Raw genomic sequence first — 27,333 nt, forward strand, 5'->3', positions numbered from 1 at the left:
AGCCTGCTCTCATTAACTCAGGCCATTCACATTTGTTACCAGGGATTTCTTTTTAATTAAAAAACAACCAAGTTATTAAAAAATAAGCTTGTGAGGGGCTGGCCGGGCAGCAGCCGAGGCAAGCGGGAACAGGAGCTCCACGCAGCAGGACGGGCCAGGAAGGTGGCAGGAGGCAGCGCTCAGACGAGTCCTCTGGGCAAGCTCGCCTGCGTCTGGGAGCCTGGAGACCCCACCCGCCCGGGAGCTCTCGGGCTTTGCGTGCTTATCCGAAAACTCAAGTGCTCTGCAGGCGAATACCTAGTGCCCGTCCAGCGCCGTGGGCACTGGCGAGTTAGCACCGAGTGGCTGGCCTTGGCACATGGATAATGTGTGCTGGAGGCCCTGCCTCGGCGTGGGCTAGAATTAGGGTTGGGGGAGGTGGATCCTCGGGGCTGGGCTCACCAAAGGCCTCTTCTTACTGCATAGGGATTAAGATGTGGGATTGGGTCTAACAGACCTGGGTGGGAAATCCACCCCAGAGGCTTCCTAGCTGTGTGTTCCTGGGTGAGTAGTTGCACCTTCCTGAGCCTCTGTTTTCTCCTCTGTAAAATGGGGATAATGATACTCGTATCTCCCTCCGCTGGCAGTGGGTATGCTCAAATGAGACAGTGGTGTGAACCACCAGCCCAGGGCCTGCACCTACTGCTCAATACATGCTGCTTGTGTTGTTATTGTCCTTGTCCTTGTGTTAAGGGGTTGACCATGTTCTGGGATCAGCTTTTTTCACATCTTAATGGTTTATCTCGCTCCGTGTTGACAGCGCTTGGACAACATCGGGCCTAGTGATGCTGTATTGCATCTGTAAGGCGCTTGGTGCTGTTCGAAGTGCTGTTTAACAGCAAGAACAGTTTCCGTTCCTGGTGCACTCGCCAGGTTGCAGCACGGTGCTAGGGGCTCTGCGACTCTGCTGTCAGGACCCCGCAGCACCGCTGGAGATCTACTGTGACGCTCCCCGTCCTACACAGGGGAAGCTGAAGGTCAGCCGACACGCAGTTTGTCTGAGTCACAGGTTGGTTTGGGGCAGAGTAGGGGCTCACATGGAGGTCTGTCCAGCCCCCAAGCTCATGTCCTTTTGTCTGTAGCATCACTGTGCGAGGTGGCAAAGCAGAAAGCCTAAGAAGACAGTTTCCAGATTAGTATTCCTCATCTGTAGATGAGAAAACTGAGGCCCAGAGAGGGGAAGGAGCTGATAACGAACATGCCTAACATTTTTGTTACACTTTATGTGGTTTTTCAACACTTTCACATCTACCGCCTCAGTTAACAAAGCCCCCTACCTAGCGGGGCAAGGCAGGGCACAAGGTAGGTAGGCTGTCAGGGAGTCGTGGAGGACGCAGGTGTCCATGACTGTGCTGTGTGTTTCTGTGGCGTAATACAGTTTGGTACTAGCAGTAACAGATGCTGTTTTGCTTGGTGATTTGGGGAATTAAATGAGACCTCCGGTGCCTCCAAGGCAGCAGGGGTGCAGGTAGTGTAGGCTCCGGGTGCTCTGTCCCACCTATACCCCAGTGACGGCCCTCTCCATACACCCCTCTGTGGGCGCCCCCCCACTCACTTTGTCTCCTTTCTCCCTGTCTTTCTCTGCCTAGTGAACGGGAGCTACGGCCACTGCACCCCGGGCTCAGAGAAGAGCCTGCTGGACCTGGACCTTGCTGAGGGCCCCGGCCCCACCTGCTGCCAGGGCCTATTTCTCCCTGCGGGAACCCCGCCACCCCGGGGTCACCCCACAGCCTGCGAGAGGCTGCTGCATTTCCCCCACCCTAACAGGTATGTGCCCATCCCCCGTCAGCCGCTTCTGTGGACACTCCCAGGAGGCCAAGGACCAAGGGCCTCAGAGCCTCACCTAGTCCGCATGGCTGCCAGGACATGACACACGGGAAACGGAGGCACGACAGTGCCTAGTAGCACGATGATAGATGCCTGGCCTAGACCCCGCACCTCCTGCTTGGCCAGGGCCTTACTGGGGACACAAAGATGGTTTTATTGAGGTGTTTGCCCATTGCACAAGCTGAGGTGGCTTTTCACAGAGAATCTGTCATTGAGAAGAGGAAGATTCAGGGGTAGGTTGGGGAAGGAAAACCCTGCTCAGAGTTCATATAGTGTCCAACCCTGAACTGCACTTAGAGCGGAGAGGGAGTCCTCCCCATGCCATCTCCTGCCCCAGGAAGCCATCGCCCCACCGAGCCCTGCCAGGTGACCGTTCGGTGCTTGTGCATGTCCGGTGACGTCCACCTCTGCAAGGGCATTTCATCAGGTTGCATATTGGGCTGGAAGGGTCCCAGTTGTGCTTTTGTCCTAGTCAATTTTCTGTTGCTTGTAACAAAATACCTGAAACTGCGTAATTTATAAGGAAAAGGAATCTATTTCTTACAGTTCTGGAGGCTGAGAAGTCCAGCGTCGAGGGGCCGTATCTGGTGACAGCCTTCTTGCTGGTGGGGACTCTCTGCAGAGTCCGGAGGTGGCATGGGGAATCGCATGACAAGGGGGCTGAGCACACTAGCTCAGGTCTCTTCCTCTTCTCATAAAGCCACCAGTCCCACTCCCTTGATGACTCGTTAATCCATTAACCTGCGAACACATTAATCCACACAGGAGGGCAAAGCCCTCATGACCCGATCACCTGTTAAAGGCCCCACCTCTCAGTACTGCCACATTGAGGATTAAGTTTCAACATGAGTTTTGGAGGGGACAGATATTCAAACCATAGCAGTCTTGGTGTCCTCTGGTTTGCTGATGGCAAACCCAGTCATAGACAGGCCTCTGTGCACACCCGCCCAGCCCCAGAACCCTCACCCACCGCCTGGGGCTGCTGGCTGGGGGCCTGCTCCACGGACCGGAGATTCTAAAACCTGGCCCAGCTGCCGCTTTGCAGCTCCTTCCCATACCAGCTGTTTGTTGAGTGCCTACTGTGTGCCAGGCACTGTGGTTGGCACCGGGGTACCTTGGCGAAAGAAGCAAAGATCTCCCTGATGGAGCTTATGTTCTCATGGGAGCTTTGCAGTGGGGATACTACGAAATAGAAGGATGCTCACTCTCCCGTGTGGAATCATTTTTCTTTGAGAATTGAGATTCCCTGTGGCTTTCTTTGCTGTGTGTGTGCTGGGGTTGGAGCCCATGCCGTCTGAGGGCCTCTGGGCTCTGACTTTGTTTCTTCCCTGTCCCTTTCCCTCCCCTTTCCCTCATGGCTGGAGCCGGGGGTGCTGAAGCTGCAGGGAGCCAGGGAGGGAGAGGCTGGGGCTGGGAGGCCACCATGGGAAGCAGAGGGACAGATGATGACCCACAGCACCAGCTGCAAAGAGCCCAGGACAACAGCAGTAGAACAGCGTGATAACAGCTCCCTCTGCCCTGCCATCCCCTTCCCAGAGGGCTGTCACAGGGTCCTCTCACCATCCTGGCAGCTGTCCCCTGAGGCAGAGAGGTTTAGTCCTCATGTCACAGGTGAGGAAACTGAGGCTTAGATGGGGTGAGGTCACGTGAGCATCTGAGCCAGACTGTGGGCACAACACCAGGTCTCCTCTTCTGCCCAGCCAGCCAGTGGGGCTTCTCAAACTCTCAGCCCCACGTCCCCCTCCTGGCCTCTCCCCTTTTCAGAGTGCCCTGGTGGCAGGTAGGCCCTGGTGTCTCACTCTGCACCTTGCCTGGTCCCCCCACCCAGAATGGTGGGTGCTTCAGTGCAGGAATCCCCTGTGTTCCTTAAACCTGGCCTCCCATGAGTGGGCAGAGGGAATGCCCCACATTTGGGAGAGGCCCGCTCTGGGCACCTGTTTACCACCCACGTGGTAGAGACAGCCACGTGGCAAACCCCAGCCCCACCCAGCCTCCCTGTCCTCACTCTTGCGAGGAGACAGGCCAGAGTGGCAAGGACCTTGCCCAAGTTCGCACAGCTGGAATGTGGCTGCGCCTGGCTCAGACCCTGTGTTCCGTGCGCTGCCCTGACTGGCCTGCCCGTGGCTTCTCCCCAAATTGCATTTGACTCAATCACAGCGTCTGTGCCTGACACCCTGGGACCCCCTGCCCCAGAAGCTGTTCCTCAGTTATTCCTCAGATGCCCTCTCACCATGACTGCGCTTCAAACCCCCCACTCACTGACGTTAACAGTGGGAAAGACAGGCTGCTTGGGGCGAAACTTCATACAATTAAAGTTTTTAGAAGTTAAGAAAGATTACAAGAATTAAGAAAGATTTAAGGGACACATAAGTGGAATTTAAAACATACTAGACCTGAATGTTCCTACAACGCCAGCTTCAGCCTTCTTCCTCCAGAGCTCACCTGTCGGGATGGCGTCCCAGGCTGCAGGGCTGGGCTGGGGTGAAAGAGGGGCCTTCCTCTTCATCACACTCGGTCACCCAGATCTCCTGCCTCCTCAGTCTCCTCTTTCTCTCTCTCCCCTTTTTCCTCCACGCTCTTCCTAGCTTTCCAGATAACCAGTCTCTGTTCCCTCTCTCTGCTTCCAGCCTCACCTCCCTCCCTGCTCTGAGCTTCCTTGTCCCTTGGTCCTCAGCTTCCCCTCCAGCCGCTGCCTGGGCCTCCCCCCGTGGAGTGCCCACCCTCTCACGACCTCTCTGGCCACTGTCTTCCAGGTCACCCAGACCCCAGGCCGCATATGTGAACGGTGGCCTCCCAACCACACAACACATCAAGCAGGAGTCCCTGCCCGACTTCCAGGCCATGGCAGAGGCCCGCACGCCCCTGTCTGCCCACTGCCGGGCCCCGCCAGCCACCGGCCTGCACACAGACCTGGACCTCCCAGGCCGAGGCCTCGCCAACCCTGCACCTTCCTGCTACCTTCTGGGCAGCGAGCCCTGCTCTGGCCTGGGCCCCCAGCCCGAGGCCCACCTCCCCGAGGGCAGCCTGAAGCACTGCTGCCTCCTGGGCCCGCCCCCCACCTCCTCGGCCTCCTCCTCGCCCTGTGCCTCCTCTGACGTCACCATCATCCGCTCCTCCCAGACAGCTCTGGTCACCTGTGTAAATGGACTCCGGAGCCCCTCTCTGCCAGGAGACCTGGGGGGCCCTCCCAAGCGGGCCTGCCCTGGCCCCGCACCCACTGGCGGCCATGAGGGCAGCTTGCAACTTGAAGCCTGCCAGAAGGCGGCCTTCCTGAAGCAGGAGCCTGCGGATGAGTTCTCCGAGCTCTTTGGGCCTCACCAGCAGGGCCTGCCGCCCCCCTACCCCCTGCCTCAGTTGCCACCTGGCCCGGGCCTCGGAGGCCTGGGGCTGGGCCTGGCGGGCGGGACGGCGGCTGGGCGGCAGGCGTGCCGCTGGGTGGACTGCTGTGCAGCCTATGAGCAGCAGGAGGAGCTGGTGCGGCACATCGAGAAGAGCCACATCGACCAGCGCAAGGGCGAGGACTTCACCTGCTTCTGGGCTGGCTGCGTGCGCCGCTACAAGCCCTTCAATGCTCGCTACAAGCTGCTCATCCACATGAGGGTGCACTCGGGCGAGAAGCCCAACAAGTGCATGGTGAGTTCCCACCGGCCACCAGGCCTCACCCCAGTCTGGCAGGCAGAGCGGCACCACCTCGCTGCCTGGGGAGGCCCCCTGGGGCTCCTCACCTGGGGCTCCTTACCTGGGGTTGGCTGAGATCCCCCTGGCTGAGGAGGGAAGGACCAATGCTGTGGATGTGGCCACTGCTCAACTCCGTCAGTGCCCCAGCACTGGGAACCATGGCAGAGGGGCCCCTCAGACTCGCCAGGTGGCCTGTCCCCACCGTGAGGCATTAGCTGTGCCTTAGCATGACACAGGGCCCGTGCCACGCACGTGCACCCTACGTCAGAGCAGGCTTGGCCAGCCTTCCCTTTACATGCACGTGCTCCGTGTCCCACCTGCCGGTGGCCAAGTGAGGCGTGGAGCAGTGCTCTCCTCCAGCACTGGGCCTTCCCAGGCAGGCTCCCTGGGCCTTCTCAGGCAGGCTCCCTGGGCCTTCTGGAGCTGCCGAAGGCCTTGGCTTCCACTAGGAAGCACTGGGTCAGGCACCCGGCTTGACAGCTGTGGGCCCTCAGGCACACTTTGGGGTAGGGCCAAGCGTTGGTAGCTAAGGCCCTGGCAGCACCAGCAGTGTTCTAGTTGGGCTTGAGATGGAGGTTTCTGGGGAGGGAGAGAGAGAGGCATGAGCATGCATGCACACACACATGCATTCGCTGTAGGCACCCAGGCCTCCGGCCCCTCTGACTGCTCATTTCTGTGTTCTGCTCTTGCTACAGTAGAACTCTATCAGAAGCTGGGAGCATGGTCTTACTCCCTGGTATCCTCAGCCTAATCTCTGTGCCTGCCCCCGAGGCCCAGCTGGCCTGCCAGGAGAGTGGCCTGCCTGGGAGTGGCAGGGTGGGCCTTGGTCTGTTTTCTTGATGAAAACCATGCGTCTCCAGGGCCACTGCGCTGTCTGCCCAGCCATCAGGGTAGCAGCACATCTGGTCTGCAGGGCTGGTGTTGTAGCCAAGATCAAGTTCTTTTACACTCACACACTGACCCTGTTGCTGGGCCCCTCCTCGTGGAGCGTTCAGTCTGGGAAGGCCCAGTGTCCTCGCTCAGAGCCCAGGGTGACATATGTAAGGGCTAGGAAGGAGGCAGGAACCTTGGCAGCCAGTAGCGTAAACTCTGCCCTCCTGGGGCAAGGTGCTAGCCCTCGGGGCCCCACCTGCCTGTGTGGCTGTGAGCTGCGCATCTGAGGGGATCAGCTCCTGCAGCTTCCAGGAGGCTGGGTCTTGAAGGAGGAGAAGTTCGCTTTGTGCACAAGTGAGCAGCAGTGAATGGCCTGTGCCGAGGGGAGGCAGGAGGACAGAACCTGTGGCTGGTGTCCTGGTGTGTGCAGGGGTGGTGAGGAGAGGCTCACTGAGCAGACTAAGAATTTGACTTTATCCTGTGCCTTTGGCTGAGAGGATACTTGAGGGAATGCTGGTGGCTGGGCCAGCCCTGGGCATGCCCTCTTCGTTTGGGGTCTTGTACGTGTCCCTCCTGGAAGGAGATGACCAACAGGCAGAGCCTGCAGGCCAGGCCAGGCCTCCTGGAAGATGGATGGGCCCATCTCTCCCTGAGACCCCGGAGCCAATAGGCACTGAACCACAGTCACGCCTTTTCTCCTGTGTGTGAGCTCATGGGTGTCTGTGGGGGCCTTAGAGAGGCTGCATGGCCTGAATGACCCTTGACACGGTGTGGTCAGTGGCCTTCTCACAGTGGGCCTCTGCGTGGAATCGGCACCTGGGAGTGTCCGTGTTGGACATTAGGGGCCTTGGAGAGGATCTAGGCCTCCCCTGCCCGTTTTCTGGCTTGCACAGTGGAGGCCCAGTGAGGGGTCAGGGCCCAGGTTGCTCGGTGCAGTCTCAGGACCTCTCTCCTGGGCCAGGCTGCCAGGACCTCATCTTACTCCCCAAGACACTGGCTTACACCTGGCTCATGCCTGGCCCAGGGGACCCAGACCTGGACCTGCCATGGTCCTTGCCCTGGGGACACTCACACTCAGGGAGGGCTGGGAAATCAGTGACAGGTCCAGGGATGGAGTGTGCACAGGCCCAGGAGGGGAGGCCCAGAAGGGCTTCACGGAGGAGGTGACATCTGAGCCGTGTCCACACTAACCTATGATTGCATTTAATCTTTATGAGTCCTGTAAAACCAAGGGTTTTGACAGATGGAGAAACAAAGGTTCAGCAGAGTCCGGCTGGCCTTCCTCTTGTTCCTGTGAGAACACTTGGTCTTGCCTCTTGTGGGGCTAGGATTATGGTGATGATCGTACCAGCAAGCAGCTCCAAGTGCTGACTGTGTGGGTGCTCCTCTAAGCGATATCTCCATGCGGCCCTCACACAACCCTGCGGGGTCGATACTGTTAACCCCCATTTTACAGAGGAGGAAACTGAGGCTCAGAAAGATTGCATCTTTTGCCCTAGGTCACACAGCAGTTGGAGACAGACAATAACAGTAGCAACAATAATAACAGAGGCTGAGAATCACAGTAGTGACAGTAAGAAAAACTACTTTCCCGAGGTTACACAGCTAGCAACCATTGGGCTGGAATTTGAACCTACCTCTCTCTAAACTGTAATGCCCTTGTTTGTGTAGACCTTCTGCTAAACTGATTCTCCGGGGTCTTAGGGCAGCCCTGCTGGGTGCCACCATCTGGAGCAGCAGCGCTCTCTTCTCAGCACCTCCCCTGCGCTCCTCCTGCCTGCCGTGGGGTGGGTAACCCAGGGGAAGGGGCAGGCCCCAACCCACACCCAGATAAATAAAATCTCCCTTCCCTGTAAAATTATTAATTTCTCATGACAGGCCTCTGCTACCATGCACTGTAATAGACAAAGGAATTTTGGACCCAGAGCCTCTGGAGAACAGGAAATAGATGAGACATTTTGATTGAAGAGTAAATGGCCCACTAAAATAGCAGTTAATCCTTTTATTATCTTTCCAGCAGCCGTTTCCACAGTTCTTTCATGAGGTAAGCCTCTCCCCACCCCATCCAACCGTAATACTCCATCCTTGCAGCTGGTTTGAATTTAGCCTGTGGAGCCTCTGCTCCGGCACCAGGCAGGCCTCGCCGTGCCGAGAGGAGCCCAGCTCCCCTCTGCCCGGGCAGTGTGGTCCTCGGGCCAGGCCTGGGACGGACGGGGACTCTCTGGCCCCCCAGGGGAAACCGCACCATCCGCCCCCCACCCTGCCCTCCGCACGGCCCATCCACGCTGTCCAAAGGAAGCTCCCTAATCTCTTTGCAATATCCTGTTATGTTTCTTACGTTGCCTGAGTTGTCTTAGCCTTATTAAATGTGGGGCTTCGTCCGCGTTGCGATAACAAGGCTACGCGTCCAACCCAAATACCGACGCGACGCCTCGAAGACGTTAACTTCAAAAAGATTAATTTCATGCTTTCTTAGGTTGGTTCTTCCAGACGGCCAGAATTCTGATTGTCTGAGACCGCAGAAATTAGCAGACTGTTTAGCTTGCTTTCCTCCACAGCAAGAAAAAGAGAGGCAGAGTGAGAAAAGGAAAACTTCTCATAACAATGCCACTTACTACTAGGGGTTTATGAAGTAACAGCAGCAATGAGAACCCCTCCCGCTCTTCTGGGGAGAGTTTTACCAAAGCTGTGAGCACCGCCTGGAAGGCTGTGAAGCTCTGGGACCCGCAGACCTGGGTCCCAGCCCGGTCTGCCGCTTGCCAGCTCTGTGACCTGCCCTTTCTGAACCGTAGCACACTCAGTGATAGTACTTGCCTTTTAGGGTTGTTGTGATTAGGGTTAAAAGAGATGACAAAGGCAAGTGCCTGGTTAATTCTCTTCTTCCCCATCACACTCTTTGACAGTGATCTCGGGAGATTTGTACCGTAGCCCTAGGGGTTAAGACAGGATCATTTATAGCTATTTTACAGATGATGAAACTGAGGCTCAAAAGAGCCAATCAGTGATGGGGCCTGGACTCACGGTGGGCTGAACGCAGCTGCCTGCCTGCTCTGTTGGTGCGGTGGGCAGGGCAGTCACGTGGCAGGTGTCTGCGGGGGCCATTCACTAGCCTTGCTGATGGGTCTCTGCCAGGGGTCCCGATTCCTAGCATCTTCATCCACAGTCTCTTGCAGATCATCTGCTCTGAGCCAGCCGTGTCTGTAGCGTGCCTGGGGCTGGAACGGGGGCAGCTGGGCCAGCCCGGGAGGCGGCTCCAGCGGCTGTCCTCCAGCCCTGACAAGCACCAGAGTCTCAGGGCTGGGTTTTCACCAGAGCCAGCTTCCTCTGGCGGCTGCAATGGCACTGGCCACTGGTCTCCCTCCCTCATGCCCCTCTCTACTATTTGCCAGTCTGTTCCCAGGTGCTTTTGAACCCGGGACCAGGGAAATACATCTGGCCAGAAGCTGAGTGTTGTTGATTGGCCCGAGCTAGATGAGGATCTCAGAGCGCTCAGCCACCCACCTGACCTCCTCTGGGGGCCTTGCCTACTTCCCAGCCCGGGCCCAGCTTACTCCCATCCCCCAAATCCTGGGGCTCTGGCTTCCCTTCTAGCCTTGCCCCAACTTTCTTGCTGACCTCCCCCACCCCCAAAAAAACACAGCCCTGGTTGCTGGGAGGGTGGGGAGGTAAAGGGAGTTGCTCTTTACTGAGAGGTTCAGAGATTCTTCCATCCTGGCCTGTGCTAGCCGTTCCCCATTCCATCTTGAGAACAGCACTGGGCAGAACTCTGAGGCCCAGAGAGGCTAAATCACTTCCCAGATCACACAGTCCGCCACGTGGCAGGGGACAGACACCGACCACATCTGCTGACCTGCCCAGCCAGTCTCTCTCAAGAATCCAAGAGAGGCTTGAGTGGGGTTCTGGGCTCATATCCCATGGGATGTCCTGCAGGAGAAAAGAGTATGTTCTGAGACGTACTGTGTCCAGCCATGAATTACCGTGCCCATTTTGCAGAAGCAGCAGCCGTGTTTCTGCTGTTCACAGGCAAAAATAACTTCCCCTGTATCACCCGGCTCAGCTGCTTGGACCATGCCACAGGCCACACTGCCTGCCCCCTCCTCCTCTGCCCCACCTCTCCCTTCAGCAAAACAGTCACCTCTGTGCTGTCCACATCACAGCGGGTAGAGTCCCTGGACATCTGCTTCCTGCCCCCATGTCCTGAGACCAGCCCTGTGGGTTTGGGAATGTTTCTGGGCCAGCAGACACCCCTGACTCATCCAGCATCTGAGGCTCATCCTAGGGAATTACCCAGGAGGCTGCAGCGTCTGAGCACGCAGGTCGCCAGTCCCTCCCCGGCATGCACAGACAGAGGATGGGGAAGACAGCCCAGAGAGGGTGGTCAGGGGCCCAGGGTTGCACAGAAAATGGGCATCCATGGGCAGGAAGGTTTCTTGAAGGGGCTGGTAACCAAAAGCTGGGGAAGGTTTGGACGCTGGGAAAGCGGCCCTCAATAAGGAAAGCGTCATTGCTCTGAAACGCTTGCCTCACTTGGGAGAGGCTCTCCTGTGTGCCAGGCCTCGTGCTGGGAGCTGGGGGTCCAGAGATGAAGATGACGTGATGCGAGGCTTCTGGCATTGTGGGAAGAACGCTGCCTTTGAACCCTGCGATGTTACTGCTGGGCGCGGGAGGGAGGGGAGGCAGGAGCGGAGGATTTGAGGCCGGGCTGCGTAACCTCGTCCAAGTCAGTCAAGGGGCACGGGAATGTTATTGAAACACTTGCTGGGTGCTTTTCAGCTTATGTGGAGCTTCCACGTGCATGATCTCAGAACGTTCCTGGAGACCGGAATTATCATCCCCATTTTGCAGGAGAAAGGGCAGTCCAGTTCAGACTCCAGTTCAGACTCGAGTGCACGTCTCCAGTGCATCATGGGGTCAGTTTGAACCCAGGTTTCTGCTCGACTCCAGAGACCGTGTGCTAGCCAAGACCCCAAGCCACCTCCCAGGCAGAGAATCATCAGTCTGTTTACAAATATTGAGAGAACATCCAGATCTGAAACCCATTCAGCAAGCTGTCCCTGGGCACCTCCTGCATACCCCCTGGCTAGGCCCTGGGGGTCACAGAAGGGAACCAAACCCGCCTGGTCTCGAGAAGCCCACAGTCAGGAGGGGAAATTGATGGACATTTGCATGTAGCTAATTTTCTCAGGAAGGTGGCTCCCAGTCTTCTTGGGGCCTGTTGCCTGCTGACTTGATGGGTCTCTAGTCCCGTCGTGGGCATCGTGGCCCGGTGTCACCCAGGGAGTTAACAGTAGCCATGGGGTCCTGCTTTATTTCCACCTGCCCTGAAGCTTCCTGTCCTCCTAAACTAGCGAGTCTTTGCATTCTCCAGGTTTTTAAAAATCCTTTGGGTCTGGGCTTTTGCTGATCCCTCTGTCTGGAATCCCTTTCCCAGCCTGGCAAACTCCTACCTATCCTTCACAACCCGGGCCAGTCCACCCACCTCAGTTTTCCCGTTCTCTGTGCCTCCTGTTCTCCCAGTGTGTGTCGCCTCATGTTTGAGTGCTTCCTGGTGTTGCCCAGTGTCTTGGGGACCACATGCCCTTTGGCACCAGCCTGGCCTTGGTGGTGGAGGAGCTGAACCCACCCTGGGACAGAGACTCTGCCCTGTGTTCGTCCTGCCTCTCTGCTTCAAGGCTGTGTGAGGTTGCCTGGGCATGGTCCTCCTGAGTGGTTCCCTATGAAGTCACAACGTTGGTGGGACCTTAAAGATTGTCACATTCACCCTCTAATCTGGTGCTTGAAGTTTTTCTGTAAGAAAGCCTGAATTTGAAAGCTGCCTTTGCTGCCTCTCTGCCTGTGACGGTGTGCAATCATATCTTGACTTCTATAGCCTCAGTTTCCTTACTTATAGAACGGAGGACTGCTGTGAGGCTTTGATGAGAAACTAGACCCTGGCACACTGTAAGTGTACAACAGATGGTTCCGACTGTTCTGGACAACTTGCATTAGGTAAAAGGAAAGTCTAAAATGCATAATGGCTGTCATGAGTGTCCCCAAAGAAACAGAAAAGGCCGTTGGAAGTCCCAGCTCTGCCATGGACTGGCTCTGTGACCTTGGATGAGTCACTTGGCTGTGCCGAGCCTCAGTTTGCTGAGCTGTAAAATGGGATAACGTGTCACACTCTGGGATAATGTGTCCCTGAGAGTCCCCTTAGACCACTATGCAGAGGGGAGACTGAGTCCCCAGGTGTAAATAACTCACCTGGGGACAGTCACGGGGACTGGAGGCAGATGGAGTTGGAGATTCATCCCAGCTCTGCTGCTCACTAGCTGTGCAGTGTGGACAAGACACTGCATTCCCAAATCTCAGTTTACACATCTGTAAAATGGGAGCTGTGACATATCCCCAAGAAGAGGCTCTGTGAGGGGGGAGGGATGTTGTTACCTCAGTTGATGCCACTGGGCTCAAGCTGAGTCCTCCCAGTCCAGTGCTCCTGCCTGCATCTGCACCTCTGAGTACAGAGAGGGCCTCTCACAGGTGTGTTCCTCGAAGTTGAATTCTCCATCAGGAGCAGAACTGCTTAGCCACATGCTCCCCAGGTACAGTTCCTGTCCCAGAGGCCCCTGCCTGCAGCTCTCCTGGACTCCTCCTTCCTTGCCCCAAGACCACCCTCACCCCACTCTGGGCCACCCCCATTCCTCACCCTCACCCCTACCTTGTCTCCATGCCTGAGCCCCCTTCCCATCTTGAATTCTGAGCCTGGAATTGGTGAGCCAGAGTGGACCTGTGGCTAAGTGCATGGGATACCGCTGGGGTTCAAACCCTGCTCTGCCCCTTAGCCAGCTGGGAGATGTCAAAACAAGTCATGTGGCTTCTCTGAGCCTCAGCTTCCTGTCTGTGGCGGGGAGAGTGTTGTAAGAGTTAAACGAGGTTGTATACGTGGGGCACTTACGTCATGCCTGGTGCACATTAGGTACTTAGAAACAGGAGCCCTTTTTTTCCTTCTCCTTTTTTGAAGTCATCAAATCCAAGCTCTCACAGAGATGGGAATTCCCGGGATCACTGCACTTGAGGGATCAGGAATGTTGGCCAAGTTTCGCGAGCCCAATATTGCTTTATGGAATACGAAAAAAATTAAGGATTCAAAAACCACAACTCTCTGAATTGAATTTCAAATAATAAGAAAAAAAGCTTTTGAATTTAATGTAAATGGGACTGAAATGTTTCTCTTATTGGAACGAGAAAGTCAGATATAATCAACAGGGACTCGGAAAGTGTCCAGATCATGTTTTCTGAGAGGGACATCCTGGAATTGGTAAACTTTGTGACTGAGCGTTAATAGGCTCTGTCTCCGCTGAGGGCAGATGGGTTGGCCAGAGCCGGCTTTGCGTGCCTTGCTTGGACAGCTGCAGTCCCAGACCTCAGTGTCCTGTCCTCATCTGTCAAATGGGTGATGGGCCAGACGACCCTGAAGGACTCAGTCACGTTGACCACCGAGACCCAGGATGCTCAGGAGAAGGGGTGGAGTCTGTTGGGTCCTTACCTGTGCCGCTTCCTCGGGGAGAGCCTTGGGCTACTCTGTATCTACCACCCCCCAACCTTTCAACACAGCTGTACTGACACCTCCACTGTGCCAGGTCCGATGCAGTATCAAAGGAGGAAAGTCTGGTGGCAAGAGAATTAACCAGATGCCTCAGAGACACAGAGGTGACAGAAGGCTGGCTTCCCCTAGGATGTCGTGAGAGATGGACTTGGCCAGGTGGGTATAGACCGTGAAGAAAAGGCATTATAGGGAAAGGGAACAAAAGTTTTGAGATGTCACAGTCTTTTTTTTTTTTTTGAGACAAAGTCTTGCTCTGTTGCCCCAGCTAGAGTGCAGTGGCATCATCATAGCTCACTGCAACCTCAAACTCCTGGGCTCAAGAGATCTTCCTGCCTCAGCCTCCCAAGTAGCTGGGACTACAGGCAAGCGCCACTACGCCTGGCTGAGATGTGATAGTCTTTTGGTTTTGGGGGTGTTTTTTTGAGACAGAGTCTCACTCTGTCACCTGGGCTCTTAGAGTGCCATGGTGTCAGTCTAGCTCACTGCAACCTCAAATTTCTGGGCTCAAGTGATCCTCTAGCCTCAGCCTCCTGAGTAGCTGGGACTACAGGCATATGCCACCATGCCCAGCTAATTCTTTCTATTTTTAGTAGAGATGGGGTCTCGCTCTTGCTCAGGCTGGTCCCAAACTCCTGACTTCAAGTGATCCTCCTGCCTCGGCCTCCTGGAGTGCTGGAATTACAGGTGTGAGCCACGGCGCCTGGCTGATGTGACAGTCTTGACCCTTGTGGGGAGCATAGATGTCCTCTTGGGCTTGGAGGGAGTTACGTGCATGGGTGTTGGGGGCATAATGGCAGTTGGAATTGGGTCTTAAAGGGCCTCAAAGTCCAGTATGAGGCACTTGGACTCTACCCTGAGGACAGTGGAGAGAGTTGTGGGAGGGTTCTAAGCAGGAGAGTGACAGGATCAGAGTTAACATTTGGAGTATTGGAAGTATGACAGGTACACAGTAGGGGCAGGGACTGTCTATAGATGAGGACATTGAGGCCCAGGAAGGGAGCCCTCTTCCCCAGATCCACTGGAGCAGCCCAGGTCAGACCATGCCACCAGACAGCAAGGTTTGGCTATCACCTAGCGCCTGGGCACCCGTGGGTGAGCCCCGCTGGGGCATAGTGTCTACACAGGGTTGGGTAATGGAGCTCTGTTCCCCTTTGGAAACTGTGTCCAACACATTTACCAGTGGGAAATGGGAAAGGCATTTCCCATAATGTGGTTCCGTAAAAGTTTGCACAACTGTTCTTTGTTTTCCGTCAGTCCCCACAATAAATCTTCCTCCACTGCCAGGACTGGGGCCCCCTGGTCTGTAAGTGATTAGGGCGCTGACTTGCTCAGCTCCGCCTCCTCACAGTGCATTCTTCTGACGTGGGCAATGATAAAATGAGAGTCTGTCACTGAGACTCTTGCCTTGCAGGTAGCAATTTCCAAATGGCTGGAAGGCAGCCTGCTCTTGCCCGCTCCATGTGTCCACCCACAGCCTTCCTCAATAAGTCTGCCGTGTTGAGGTGTAAGCTCAGCGAGCAGATGTACAGTGTGGTACTGGGCTGGACATTTCCTGGGGATGAGATGATGGGACTGGGGGTCCCTGCAGAACTGTGCATTTCCGGGGGCAAGACTGGGAGGTCTGTGCCGGGCATGGAGCTAGGCTATGGCCCAGTGAATGTCTGTTCAACTGATGACCACGTGCCAGCCTCTTTATTTCATCAGACCCAAAAAGCACAGGGTTTGTGAGCTCAACATAACATTCGCACCTTCCTGGTGCATGGCCAGGCCCTGGGCAGGGATGCACAGTGTCGATGGATAGTTCCTGCACAGGACAGTGGCAGGACCCCTCTTTTACGGTGGGTCATTGGAATCCACAGAGTGGAAGCTGCCTGGCCACTGTCACATCTGGGACTCCACCTCATGTCCCTGCTCTCTGCCCCATGATCTTCCCACTGCCACAGTTGCTTTTCTCATTTAACCATGAGCTTATGCTTCGCAGTGTCTGCCGAGCCCCAAGTTTTGGGCGCTGTTTCCACTATGGGGTCATTTCTGACCAGGCTTAGTTGCCGATGAACATGGCAGTGATTGGAGCTCGAAAGAGTTTGGCCACAGACAGAAAAATGAGTCTACTGTGCTTCAGATACTTCCTTTTGATCCCCACCACCCACTGCCTGCCATCCCTCCTCCCCGAAGGCAGAAGGTGGCTCACCGAGGCCACAGGCCGACTGCTTGGTTTGCACTTTTGCTGTTTGCAGATGTGGAAACTGAGGCCTGTAGAGAGGATTTGGCTCATTGAAGATCACAGAGCAAAAGAGCCCAAGCTCAACACCCTTTCTCCCAGCCAGTGTCCTGCCCACTGGACGGAGCCCCGTCTGCCGACGGCCTTCCATATGCTGGCCCCATGTTGAGAGAGCTTACATGTTCCTCCCAAATTCCCGAAGAACACTGGCTGGTGCCGTGTGCACTGGGGAGGAAACTTCCAAGGTTCAGCATCTCATCCTGTGCCCCTCCCAATCCCTGCCACTTCCTCTGACAGACGGGGCCCCCGAGGCCCAGGGCAAGGAGGTGACCTGCCAGAGGTCACACCGTGGGAGATGGCTGGCGGGTGTGCAGACCACACGTGTCAGAATCACCTTCCTTCCCTGATTCACGAAGCGCTGCCTGGCAGGCCCCAGGGAGACTTAACCAATGGTGGGTTTCAAACATCACACCTCCTTACGCGTGCTGGAAAGTGCGATGACTGATTGCTGTGGACGTTAAGCCCAGAGGAAGCCTGGCTTGTGCAGAGACCCACACAGGCGCGCACCGCCACGAGCTCTTCGCTCCCCCTGCTGCCTCTGCCGCTTCCTTTCTTCATTAACATGGAGCCACCTGACCCTTGGGGCCTCAGTTTCTCCGTGTGTGATGAGAACTTGGATTAGATGAAGTTGGAAGCCCTCCTGGGTCTCATGACCTTGACTTGGTCCAGGTAGAGACGGCGTGGGCCAGGGCCAGCTCTGCCTGCCCTTTCAAACTGCCCGTGGCTCTGGGCAAGTCACCCCTACCCCTTTGGGGCCTCAGTTTTCTCATCTATAAGATGGAAGACTTAGACTCCAGGATCCCTAAGGTCTTTTGAACACAGACGTTCGGATGTCTATCATTATCTTTCCAAATTCCTGGCAGGCCCTGGGGGAGGAGAATGGAGGTGGAGGACAAGGAGAGTGCAGGTGCGGGGCCCTGCTGAACGCCCTGGCCCCAGGTCCTCCCACACCCCTGTCTCATTCTCTGTTCCAGCCACACTGGCCTCCTGGCTGGTCCTCAGACATGCTATGTTCGTTCCCATCCTGGGCTTTTTGCGTGGCTTCTCCCTCTGCCTGGAATGCTCTTGCCCCAGCCAGACCTCTGCTCCATGTCACCTTCCCCAGGAGGCCTTCCTTGACTACCTGTCTAAAGTAGCACCTTTGGCTAGTCTCTGCCCCTTATTCTGCCCGACACCATGTGATGCGTTTGTCTGTGATCTGTTCCCTCCACTCAAACATAAGCTCCAGGAAGTCTAGATCGTTTTATATTTTGTTCCCTTTGTGTCTCCAATGCCTCGAATAGTTCCTGGTGCACAGGATGTGATCAACAGGTATTTGCTGAATGAACGTTACTGAATGAAAGCGGGGAGACAGGTTCAGTGAGCAGAATGGATGGAGCGTGCTGGGAAGGACAGGTGGAGAGTCGGGACTCTTGTCCCATGACATGGGGGCTCTGCAGCAACTCACAGGGCCGTGCTGGGGGCCGCATGGTTGTTGTCCCAGAGCATTTCTGGGTCAGCTACCTGGGGTAGTAGGTATACAGTAGGTGCTCAGCACTCCCCTCCGTATACCCTGGCCCCACTTCCCTCCTTCCTTTGTCTGCAATATCAGGGAAAAGGGGCTGTGCCTCGGGTCCCCAAGCTCATGGAATGTCAGACCCAGGTGAGAACTTAGAAACGATCCTGTGCCGTCGCGTTCACAAATGTGGAAACCGAGGCCCAGGGAGGAGGCATTCTGGTCCAGGTTCCCACGCTCGGAAAGAAATTTACAGTCGAGTCCTCCACGTAGTAGATACGCAGTAATTAGTTGCTGCTGCGGCAGCTGCTTATCATTAGTCCGTCTCCACAGATCCTGTTTTTATGACCATGCACACAGAGGTGGGGCAGGAGTACAATTTTGCGTTAATTGACGACAAAAGGACTGATACAGCCAAGAATGCAGCAGGGGAAATGATTAAACTGTCCAGAAGCAGCTATTCTAAAGTGTGAGGAAGGAAGGAAAGTGGCATTTGTTGGGAACGTGCTCTCTTCCAGATACCAGCGTGAGCCCCTGTCCCTGGCTTCTCCGCGTGTCTGTTGATGTCGGCGTTACCGTCTCATTTCACGGATGAGCAAGCCGAGGCTCAGGGAGGTTAGCTGGGGTGCCAACCTCCGGCCTCCCCTGTCCAGGGCACCCTCTGCGCCGGCATGAGCTGGTCGCTCCCCGCTAGAAGGCATCTTAGTTAGTTACTGCAGTTCATCGAAAGCAGTCACATGCAACTTGGGCTCTTTGTGGATCTGGAGCCGAGCCTCCACTTAACCCGCCCCGGGAGGTTTTGCTGTATCCAGAATCAGCACCATGAGCCCAAGGCGTCCCCACGCCCCGCTCCCTGCCGTCTGTGTGAGGAAGGGGCCGGCCTCACAGGCAGGGAAGGCCTGCAGGCAGCTGCCCGCGCTCCAGCCCTGCCAGGCCAGGGCACCGCGCAGGATGGAGGAGCTCTGCGGCTCATGGTGCATCTGCGGGGGCGGAAGGCATGTGGGGAGGTCCCACAGCCAGGAAGAGTTGGCGTGGGGACTGGAACCCAGGTCTTCATCAGGACCGTGGCTGGTGACGCGATGTTCTGGTTCTAGTCTCGGTTTACGTATCTCTTCAGTGGGAAGAGTGATCCTGCCCCATCTGCCTGCAGTTGCGTACCTGCCCTTCACCCTGTACTGTCCTCACGACAACCTCATGTCTTTAGTACCGCTGCCTATCTCCCTGATGAGAACACTGGGGTGGGGATCGTGACACAGCGGGTCAGCACCGAAACCCCAGTGGGTGGTTGCCCTGCACACCTCTCCCTCCGAGCCCACTGCCACCGCCTCTGGGCATGAGCGGGTCCCAGGCTGGCTCTGCCCCCTACAGCTGCCCCAGCAGCGAGCCCAGCCTGCGTGCCGGGGAAGACAAGGTGTGGTCCTGCGCAGCAAGGCTGCTCCCGGCTCCCGACAGTAGGAACGGAGGGTCTGCCGCCTGCAGTCAACACCTCTGCCGGGAAGTCGGCGGCTCGTGCCAGCCCTTTAATTGTCTCCACATTGTGAACCCAGGAAGGTTTGTCCTGACACCCGGTTGGTGAAATCGGCCAGGGGATCCCCCTCCCACCGCCCGAGCAGTGGTTGCAGCCTTTCAAGAGCTGTCTGAGGTGGTTACTAGGATATAAATTAGATTCACCTGGCCAGGCCCCGCCTCCCCTGGCATGTTCCTGAAAGTGCTGAACCTGCTCCCTTTGCGTCTGTTGAGGAGGGAAGCATGGGGGAGGCCTGGGCCCCAGTGAGCCGGGCAGGGGGAGGTGGCAGCGTCCAGTCCCCACTGAGGAGGGTAAGCGAGCAGGGCCTCATCGTGACGTTCTTGGGCTCTAGCACTTTTGCCTTCCGACCCCTTCCTCCACAAAAAGTATTAAAAATTATATTTTATGACAGCCTTGGTATAAGGAGAAACATTAATATTATGTATTAAAGCATTTTCTTTGACCTAAAAGTTTATTTTTTCCAATCTTAAATTAAACCATTTTTCATGGATCCCTAGAAGTACTGTGGACACTAGACACCGTGCCTGCTACGCCTGGTGGATAACTGAGCCCCAAAAGGAAGGCTTTCAGAGGCTGGGGTGCTTGCAGTCCAGTCCATGCCTTACTTCACCCCTTCCCTTCTCTGGGCTTCAGTTTCATCCTCTGTGAAAAGGGGGAGGTGGAGGAAACACCAGAAAATCCTGCTGTGATGTTCTAGTCTGTTCCCTCTGTTCCAATCCATTTTGTTCCTTGAGTTCTTGTCTTTATTAAGAATTCAGGGATATTTACAATAAAAGATCTATGTACAGCTAAATTGACATAGCTTAGAGTAAAGGACATAAATACATGGAAAACCTAAGCTTGTTTAATTATTGTGATCAAACTCTGTATTTTCCTGGAGCTTGCTGATAGCCAAGGCAAAGAGAGCAACTTGTGAATTACAGGATTCTTTTTGTCTGGGAAAGGAAGCAGACCAGCCACTTTGTTTCTGGGGGGGCAGTTTTGTCTGGATACTAAGTCCTTCTGAGGCCTTGGTGAGAGGCAAATGAGCTGACAGCTGGAGAAAGGTGTACAAATGAGAGAGTTCATTATTGCCATGATAATAATACAGTGTCGCTGAACAAAACGTTAGACCTTATTTTCAGAAATAACTATGCTTACGTTCTTTGAGAAAAGCCGAGGGCGAGTAAATACTGGCAGTCAAGGTACTTGTGCTCTGGTCTAGGTAGTGCTCTTAGTCTCTCCACGCATCAGCCCTCTGAGGTAGCCTTCATTATCCCCACTTTATAGACGAGGACATTGGGGCTCAGAGAAGTTAAGTCACTTGACCTCGATCACCCAGTGCGACCTGACTTCAGGCTTCTATGGCAAGTAGCCACTCTGCAGACTTCAGGTTTCAGTCTATTTTTGGGACTGCTGCAGTCCCTTCCTCAAGGAAGGTGTAGCTTAGCGACCCTATGGATTTAACAGGAAGAGGGCAACACCATGTGATACGAGCTCTGATGGGGTGCTTGGGGTGATGGGGCCAAGGAGAAGCAGCAGCGGTCGGCCTGGGCTGGGGTTGGAGGGAGTCAGAGTAGCATCGCGGGGGAGAGGAACGGGGGCGTCCCAGGAGAAGCGTTAGCCTGGCACAGGCCAGGAGGTGCGATAAGGAAGCCTAGATTGCGGTGGTGACAGGAGGAGGGAAGCTGCTACCTGCCAGATTTCTTAGTTCCGGGCAGCAGAAACCAGCTCTGCTGTAATGAGCTCGAATCATCGGGAACTTACTGGCAGGCTCTGGGAACCGCGGACTCTCTAAGGACAGAGGACCAGACTGAAGACAGGCTTGATCCCAGGTCCCCAGGGGCCTACAGCCAGGGAGCCTACCCAGACACCATGGTGGGACCCCCACTTCCTCAGCACCCGGCCCCGGCTGTGGCAGGTGTCCCATCGGCCAGGCCTGTCTCTGCCCCCAGCTAAGGGGCTGGCTCCTCCCTGTGGGGGCATGGGAGGTCTTCCCTGCTCACAGCTTCACTTCCCGCACTGAGGGGTTGATTCTCCACTGTGGGGAGACCGGGCACATTTGTCAGAAGTGGTCGGATCTGAGAGAGAACCGGGAGGGGCGCCGCAGGAGGGGTGGGGGGCTGCTGAGCGCAGGGGCAAGGGGGAGCCCTGGCCCATGTCCCAGCCTGGCTTCGGGAGCAGGTGCTGGCTCGGGCCTGGGAGGAAGGTGTGACTGGGTTTGGGGCATGCGGAGTAGGGAGGCACCAGCCAGAGGGCCCCAGGGGCAGGGGATGTGCACGCGTGGGGCGCACAGGCAGGAGGGGTGTCACCAGCCTCACGGTGGACCCAAAGCTCAGGGGCTGCAGGAGCGGGTCTGTGAGAGCCCACAGGGTGCCTCAGCGTGTATCGAGGGGACAGGGAAAGCGGGGTGAAGGGGCCAGGCTTGAGGGAACGTGTGCTGGGATGCGTGGGTGGGGTGGTGGGGAAGGGGGGTTTTGTTTGAAGCCAAGAGCCCGGGGCTTGGGGTGTGGGTGGGAGGGGCTGGAGAAGAGCGTCTGTCTGGACGCAGCTGACGGGGACATTTCAGGGAGAACGGACTGCACAACGGCCAGGGCGGCTTGGGGGCAAGGCAGGGTGTAGCCCTCAAATCTGTGCTGGTCCAGGGTGTGTGTGCATGCATGTGTCCGTGTGTGCACTTGTGTGTGCGAGTGTGTGTATGTGCTTGCATGTGTGCGTGTGTGTGTTGTGGTCGTTTGCCCTCTCAGCAGCTGGAATCCACACGGGCAGAGCTGATCCGTGGGTTTGCTGAGAGAGCGGGTCGTGCTGGCCGAGCCGCTGAGAAGGCGGGAAAGCAGGCAGAGGCATCTGAGCTGGGCGCTGAGGGAAGCAAAGGCCAGAGAGGTGGGGGGCTGGGGGTGGGGGTGTCAGTGGGTGAAGCAGCTGGAAGAAGAGGTGCCTGTGGTCAGAGCGCCAGGAATTGCTTGGGCATTTTACGTGGGCCATCTCAAACTGCAGGATGAGTTTGATTCTCTCTTTTGTGAATGAGAAAACTGAGGCACAGCAAAGTTAAGTAGCTCATGTGTGGTCACACAGCTCGTGCTGGAGCTGAGTTTTGTCCCTACAGTCTGACCCCTGGTAGGATGGGTGAGTCCGGGAGGGGTGGTCGAGGTGGATGGACAGAAGTGGGAGGTTTGGGGAAGAGGCCCAGTGTAGGAGGCCACCCAGGACAAGGCTGGCCCTGGGCTGGGAGGAAGCCTGGGCACAGGCACAGACCTTTGCTGAGTGTGGAGTGTGAGGTGCACGGGCCGTGGTCTGGGAGCTGGCAAGGAAGGGGTGGGCTTCCACGAGGGTGGGAGGGAGTGGTGAGTGTCTGAGCTGAGAGGTGAGAAAGGGCGGCTCCCTCCCATGAGAGCACTTTGTGGAGCCACAGGTGCAGCAAGGGCAGTGTGGACCACGTGGGAGTGGAGTCACTTTGGTGGAGCCCTGCTGCCATCCCCAGCCCAGAGCAGCACCTGCTTGTATACAGCTGTGTTCTTGTGTGTTCTCTCATTCACTCATTCATGCATTCATTCATTCATCACCAAACACCTGCTCTGTGTTGTGCCTTGTGCTGAATGTTGGCCACGGAGCGAGGGATCCTGTCCTGGCAATGCTCACAGTCTGCACAGAGACACACTCGTGACCTGAGTTACACAACCACAGGGTAGGCACCTTGGAGGAACTAAACAGGAGCTCAGAGTAGGGGACCTAACCCAGGGAAACTGGGTATGAGTTATTCAGGTACGGAAGGTGGGATGGGCGTCCCAGGGGAGGGAATGGCATAAGAGGATTGGAGGTGAGAGCTGCGAGTGGCCCAGAACATGGAGTGACGGAGAGAGCTGAAGAGGTGGCAGGGCCCAGTGACGGAGGACCTTGTATGTCAGACCGAGAGCTCAGGCTTCGTCTGCGGGGCTGCCAAGCCCCACGGGTGGGTAGAAGCAGGAGGTGTGAGGCGTGTGTGAACACAGATGTGCACTGTGCCTCGCGAGGGCCCGTACACTCACAGCCATGCCAGGACGTTAACTCAAATCTGTGGCCCACTCTTGTTAACTCACAGGTAATAATTCTAGAAGTTTTTCCAGGAACGTAGTTGATGTCTTTGGTTGCCATTTCCCAGGGTTTCATAACCCCTTTTCTCCAGATTTATATAGGCTGCTGGAGAGCACTGTGCTTGCCCGCCATTTTCCAATTTGGCCCACGAATCCTCTGTGCTGGGCCAGGGCGTCCAGAGGGGGCCCGGGTGAGATACCGGGTCCAGGCAGGGCTGCCGCTCTGCCTCCTCAGTGATTTCACCGTCGTTGAGAGGGTCCCGGTGAAGGAGTCCGCACTTGGGTAGGGGAAGGCGTGCCTGCGGTCAGGCAGCCGAGCCTGATGCAGTTGCTCCTCTGACAAGGCTCAGAGAGTCACCTGCTGCAGCCCACGGGGGCCTGGGGAACCAGGCAGAGAGGGCGCGCAGTGTCAAAGAAGGAACATCAGGTAGAAGGGGTGGCCTGGGTCCCTGCCCTGCCAGTGACTATGCTGAGCATGATTAGTAGCAATAATAAAAATAGCAAGCACTTAGTACTTAATACATGCCAGATACTGTGCTACGTTAGCATTAGTTCCCAGCATCCATAAGGGAGGTGTGTGTCACTGTCCCCATTTTACAGATGAAGAAATGGAAGTTTAGGGAAAGAAAGAGACTTGTCAAGGTCACACTCTAGGAAGGGGAGACACCAGGATTTGAACTAGTACTATGTAGCTACCAGAGCCCTTACTTGTGTTTAGTTTTTTTATTATATCATATTTGATATATGCAAAAGAATACATGCAACTCCATGTGTAAATAATAAAGCATAACAAAATGAACATCTGTGAATTCCTGGAACCACTATCCGTTTTGTGTTTAGCATTCTCTGCTTTTCTTAATTGGTTTCACCACACACATGTATCCTTAAACAATGTAATGTTTAGTCTTGCTTGGTTTAAAGGTATATAAAAATAGTGTCATACTATATGTGGCCTCTGCAATTTTTTCACTTAATACTATGTTTTTAAGATTTATCCATATTATTGTGTGTAGCTAGAATTCATTTACTTTCACTACTGTGTAATATTACATTCTGTGAATAATTCAAACGTTAATCATTCTCGTTGATGGACGTTTGGGTTTCAGTTGTCTGCCAGTACTAAGCTGGTGTGAACATTCTTGCTCATGTGTCTTTCTGAACCTGTGGGACAGTTTCACTGGAATGTGTGCCTAGAAATCAAATTGCTGGGTTAGGGAATGTAAGATGGATATAAGATTGTTTTCAAAAGTGGTTATTCTGCAGGTCACTCCACCTGTAGTATGTCGAAGTCTCGTTGCTCTGCAGCCTCAACAACGTTGTTACGTGACATTGCCAGTCCGACAGGTGTGAAACGGTATCTCGGTATCTCGTGGTCTTAGTTTTCATTCAGCTGATTACTAATGAGGCTGAGACCTTTCCCTAGTTTATAGGCCATTCATGTTTCCTCTTCTGTAAAAGGGCTTTCACATCCTTTGTCCATTTTTCTATTGGTTTTGCCTTTTACCGATTTGTAGGAATTCTTGATGTTTTCATATTTTTCTGCCAGTTTGTGACTTACATCTTCACTGTCTTGACGGTGTGTTCTTTTTAATAGAAGCTCTTCATTGTAATGAGTGGAATTTTTCAGTCTTTCCTTTAATTGTTTGTATTTTTTGTGTCTGTTTTAAGAAATCCTTCTCTGCCTAGATGTTATAAATAAATCCTCATGTATCCTAATGGAAGGATTTATTTTTAAATTTTACTCTCACATTTATTTTTCAACCATTGGAATTAGTTAGAGTGTATGGTGTGAGGCAGGAATCCAATTTAATTGTTGTCCATCTGGATATCCAGTTATTCTGGGTACCACTCACTGGACGGCCCATCTTTTTTCGAGTGATGTGCAGTGCCACCCTGCGTATCATGGACTCTGTATCTAGGAGTCTGTTTCTAGGCACTTCTGTTCCAGTAGTCAGTTTTTCTGTCCCTGTACTGGCATCACTGCACATTAATTACCATAGTTTTGTCTTAAGTTTTTGCTAATATCTAGCAGGAAAGTCCATCCCCCTACTTCCAGCCCCCGTCTTAAGTGTTCCTTGGCTGTTCTTGGGATCCTGCTCTTCCGTATGTATTGTAGAATCAACCTTAAAATTTCCGTGAAAACCCCTGTTGAGATTTTGATTGGAATTCCATTTACTCCATAGATTAATTTTGGGGAAAAATGGACCTCTTTACAGTTATTAATTCTTCTTGTCTATAAACATGTTCTTTGTTAATGACTTTTTACAATGTTTTATATTTTTCCCCATACGTGTATCTTTCTTTTAAAGATTTCTTCATAAGTTTCTTAGGGTTTATGTTGCTATTGTGAATTGTATCTCTTTAAAAAAATTTAAAAAATTTTTTTGTTTGTTCCTGCTGAATAAAAATACAGTGCCTTTTTAAATATTTATTTTATACCTGACCATTTTGCCAAATTCTCTTAATTTTTGTGTAGATCCTTTTGAGAAATACAGGCTCTCATAGATGGGAATATTGACCATTTTATTTTTTCCTTTTCAATTTTTATATTTTTCTTTGATCTCTTTGAGAAGTAACAATGATACTAGACATCCTTGTCTTGCTCCTAATTTTGAATGCTTCCGATATTTTACCATTAAGTGTAATGTTTTCTGTAGGATTTTTGTAGATACCCTCTATCAGATTAAAGGCATTTTTTAATAGAATTTATTTTTAGAGCAGATTTAGGTTCACAGCAAGATGAGTGGAAAGTACACAGAGTTCCCATATACCCCCTGCCCCCACACACCCATGGTCTCCCCCACTATCAACATCCCATATCAGAGTGATACATTTGTCCCAATCAATGAACCTACACTGACACATCGTTGTTACCCAAAGTCCATAGTTTACATTAGGTTACTCTTGGTGTTATACATTCTATGGATTTTGACAAAAGTATAATGACATATATAAATGCAATGACATACATCCACCATTATAGTATCATGCAGAATAGTTTCACTGTCCTAAAAATCCTCTGTGGTCTGCCTACTTATCCCTCCTTGCCTTACAACTAGTGATCTTTTTACTCTCTCCATAGTTTTTAATTTTCCAGAGGGTCATATAGTTGGAATCATATAATACGTAGCCTTTCAGATTGGCTTCTTTCACTTAGTAATATGCATTTAAGTTTCTTCCACGTCTTTTCATGGTTCAATAGTTCATTTCTTTTTAACACTGAATAATATTCCATTGTCTGGATGCACCACAGTTTATTTATCCATTCACCTACTTAATGACATCTCGGTTGCTTCCAAGTATTGGCAGTTTTGAATAAAGCTGCCGTAATCATCTATATGCAGGTTTTTGTGTGGACATAAGTTTTCATCTCATTTGGGTAAACATCAAGGAGTGCAGTTGCTGGATGGTATGTTAAGAGTATGTTTAGTTTTGTAAGGAACTATCTTCCAAAGTGGCTGTACCATTTTGCATTCCCACCAGCTGTGAATGAGAGTTCCTGTTGCTCCACGTCCTCACCAGCAATTGCCGTCATCAGTGTTTGGGATTTTTGCCATTCTTACGGGTGTGTAGCGGTATCTCAGCACTGTTTTAATTTTCATTCCCTGATGACATATAATGTTTTCATATGCTTATTTGCCATCTATATATCTTATTTATTAAGATATCTGTTCAGATCCTTTGCGTATTTTTAATCAGGTTTTTTATTATCTTATTATTGAATTTTAAGAATTCTTCGTATATTTTTGATAAAATTCCTTTATCAGATGTGTCTTTTGCAAATATCTTATCTCAGTCTGTGGCTTGTTTTCTCACTCTCTTGACAATATCTTTTGCAGAGAAGTTTTTAATTTCAACGCAGACCAGCTTATGAAATATTTCTTTCATGTGTCATGCCTGTGGTGGTGTATCTAAAAAGTTATCGCCAAACCTAAGGTCACCAAGATTTTCTCCTATGTTATTTTCTAGGTTTATAGTTTT

General features: G+C 53.6%; 1 protein-coding gene across 1 annotated transcript in view; it reads left to right on the plus strand.

The window, feature by feature from the left end:
- GLIS1 (GLIS family zinc finger 1) overlaps nt 1-27,333 on the plus strand; it is a 212,372-nt gene that overhangs the window by 125,643 nt on the left and 59,396 nt on the right. Inside the window, exons 2-3 of the mRNA XM_012639363.1 lie at nt 1,629-1,806; nt 4,620-5,499. Of these exons, the coding sequence (XP_012494817.1) occupies nt 1,629-1,806; nt 4,620-5,499 (1,058 nt within the window). The remainder of the gene's footprint in view (nt 1-1,628; nt 1,807-4,619; nt 5,500-27,333) is intronic.

Source organism: Propithecus coquereli, unplaced genomic scaffold (assembly GCF_000956105.1).
Source record: "Propithecus coquereli isolate 6110/MARCELLA unplaced genomic scaffold, Pcoq_1.0 Scaffold14, whole genome shotgun sequence".
NCBI lineage: Eukaryota > Metazoa > Chordata > Mammalia > Primates > Indriidae > Propithecus > Propithecus coquereli.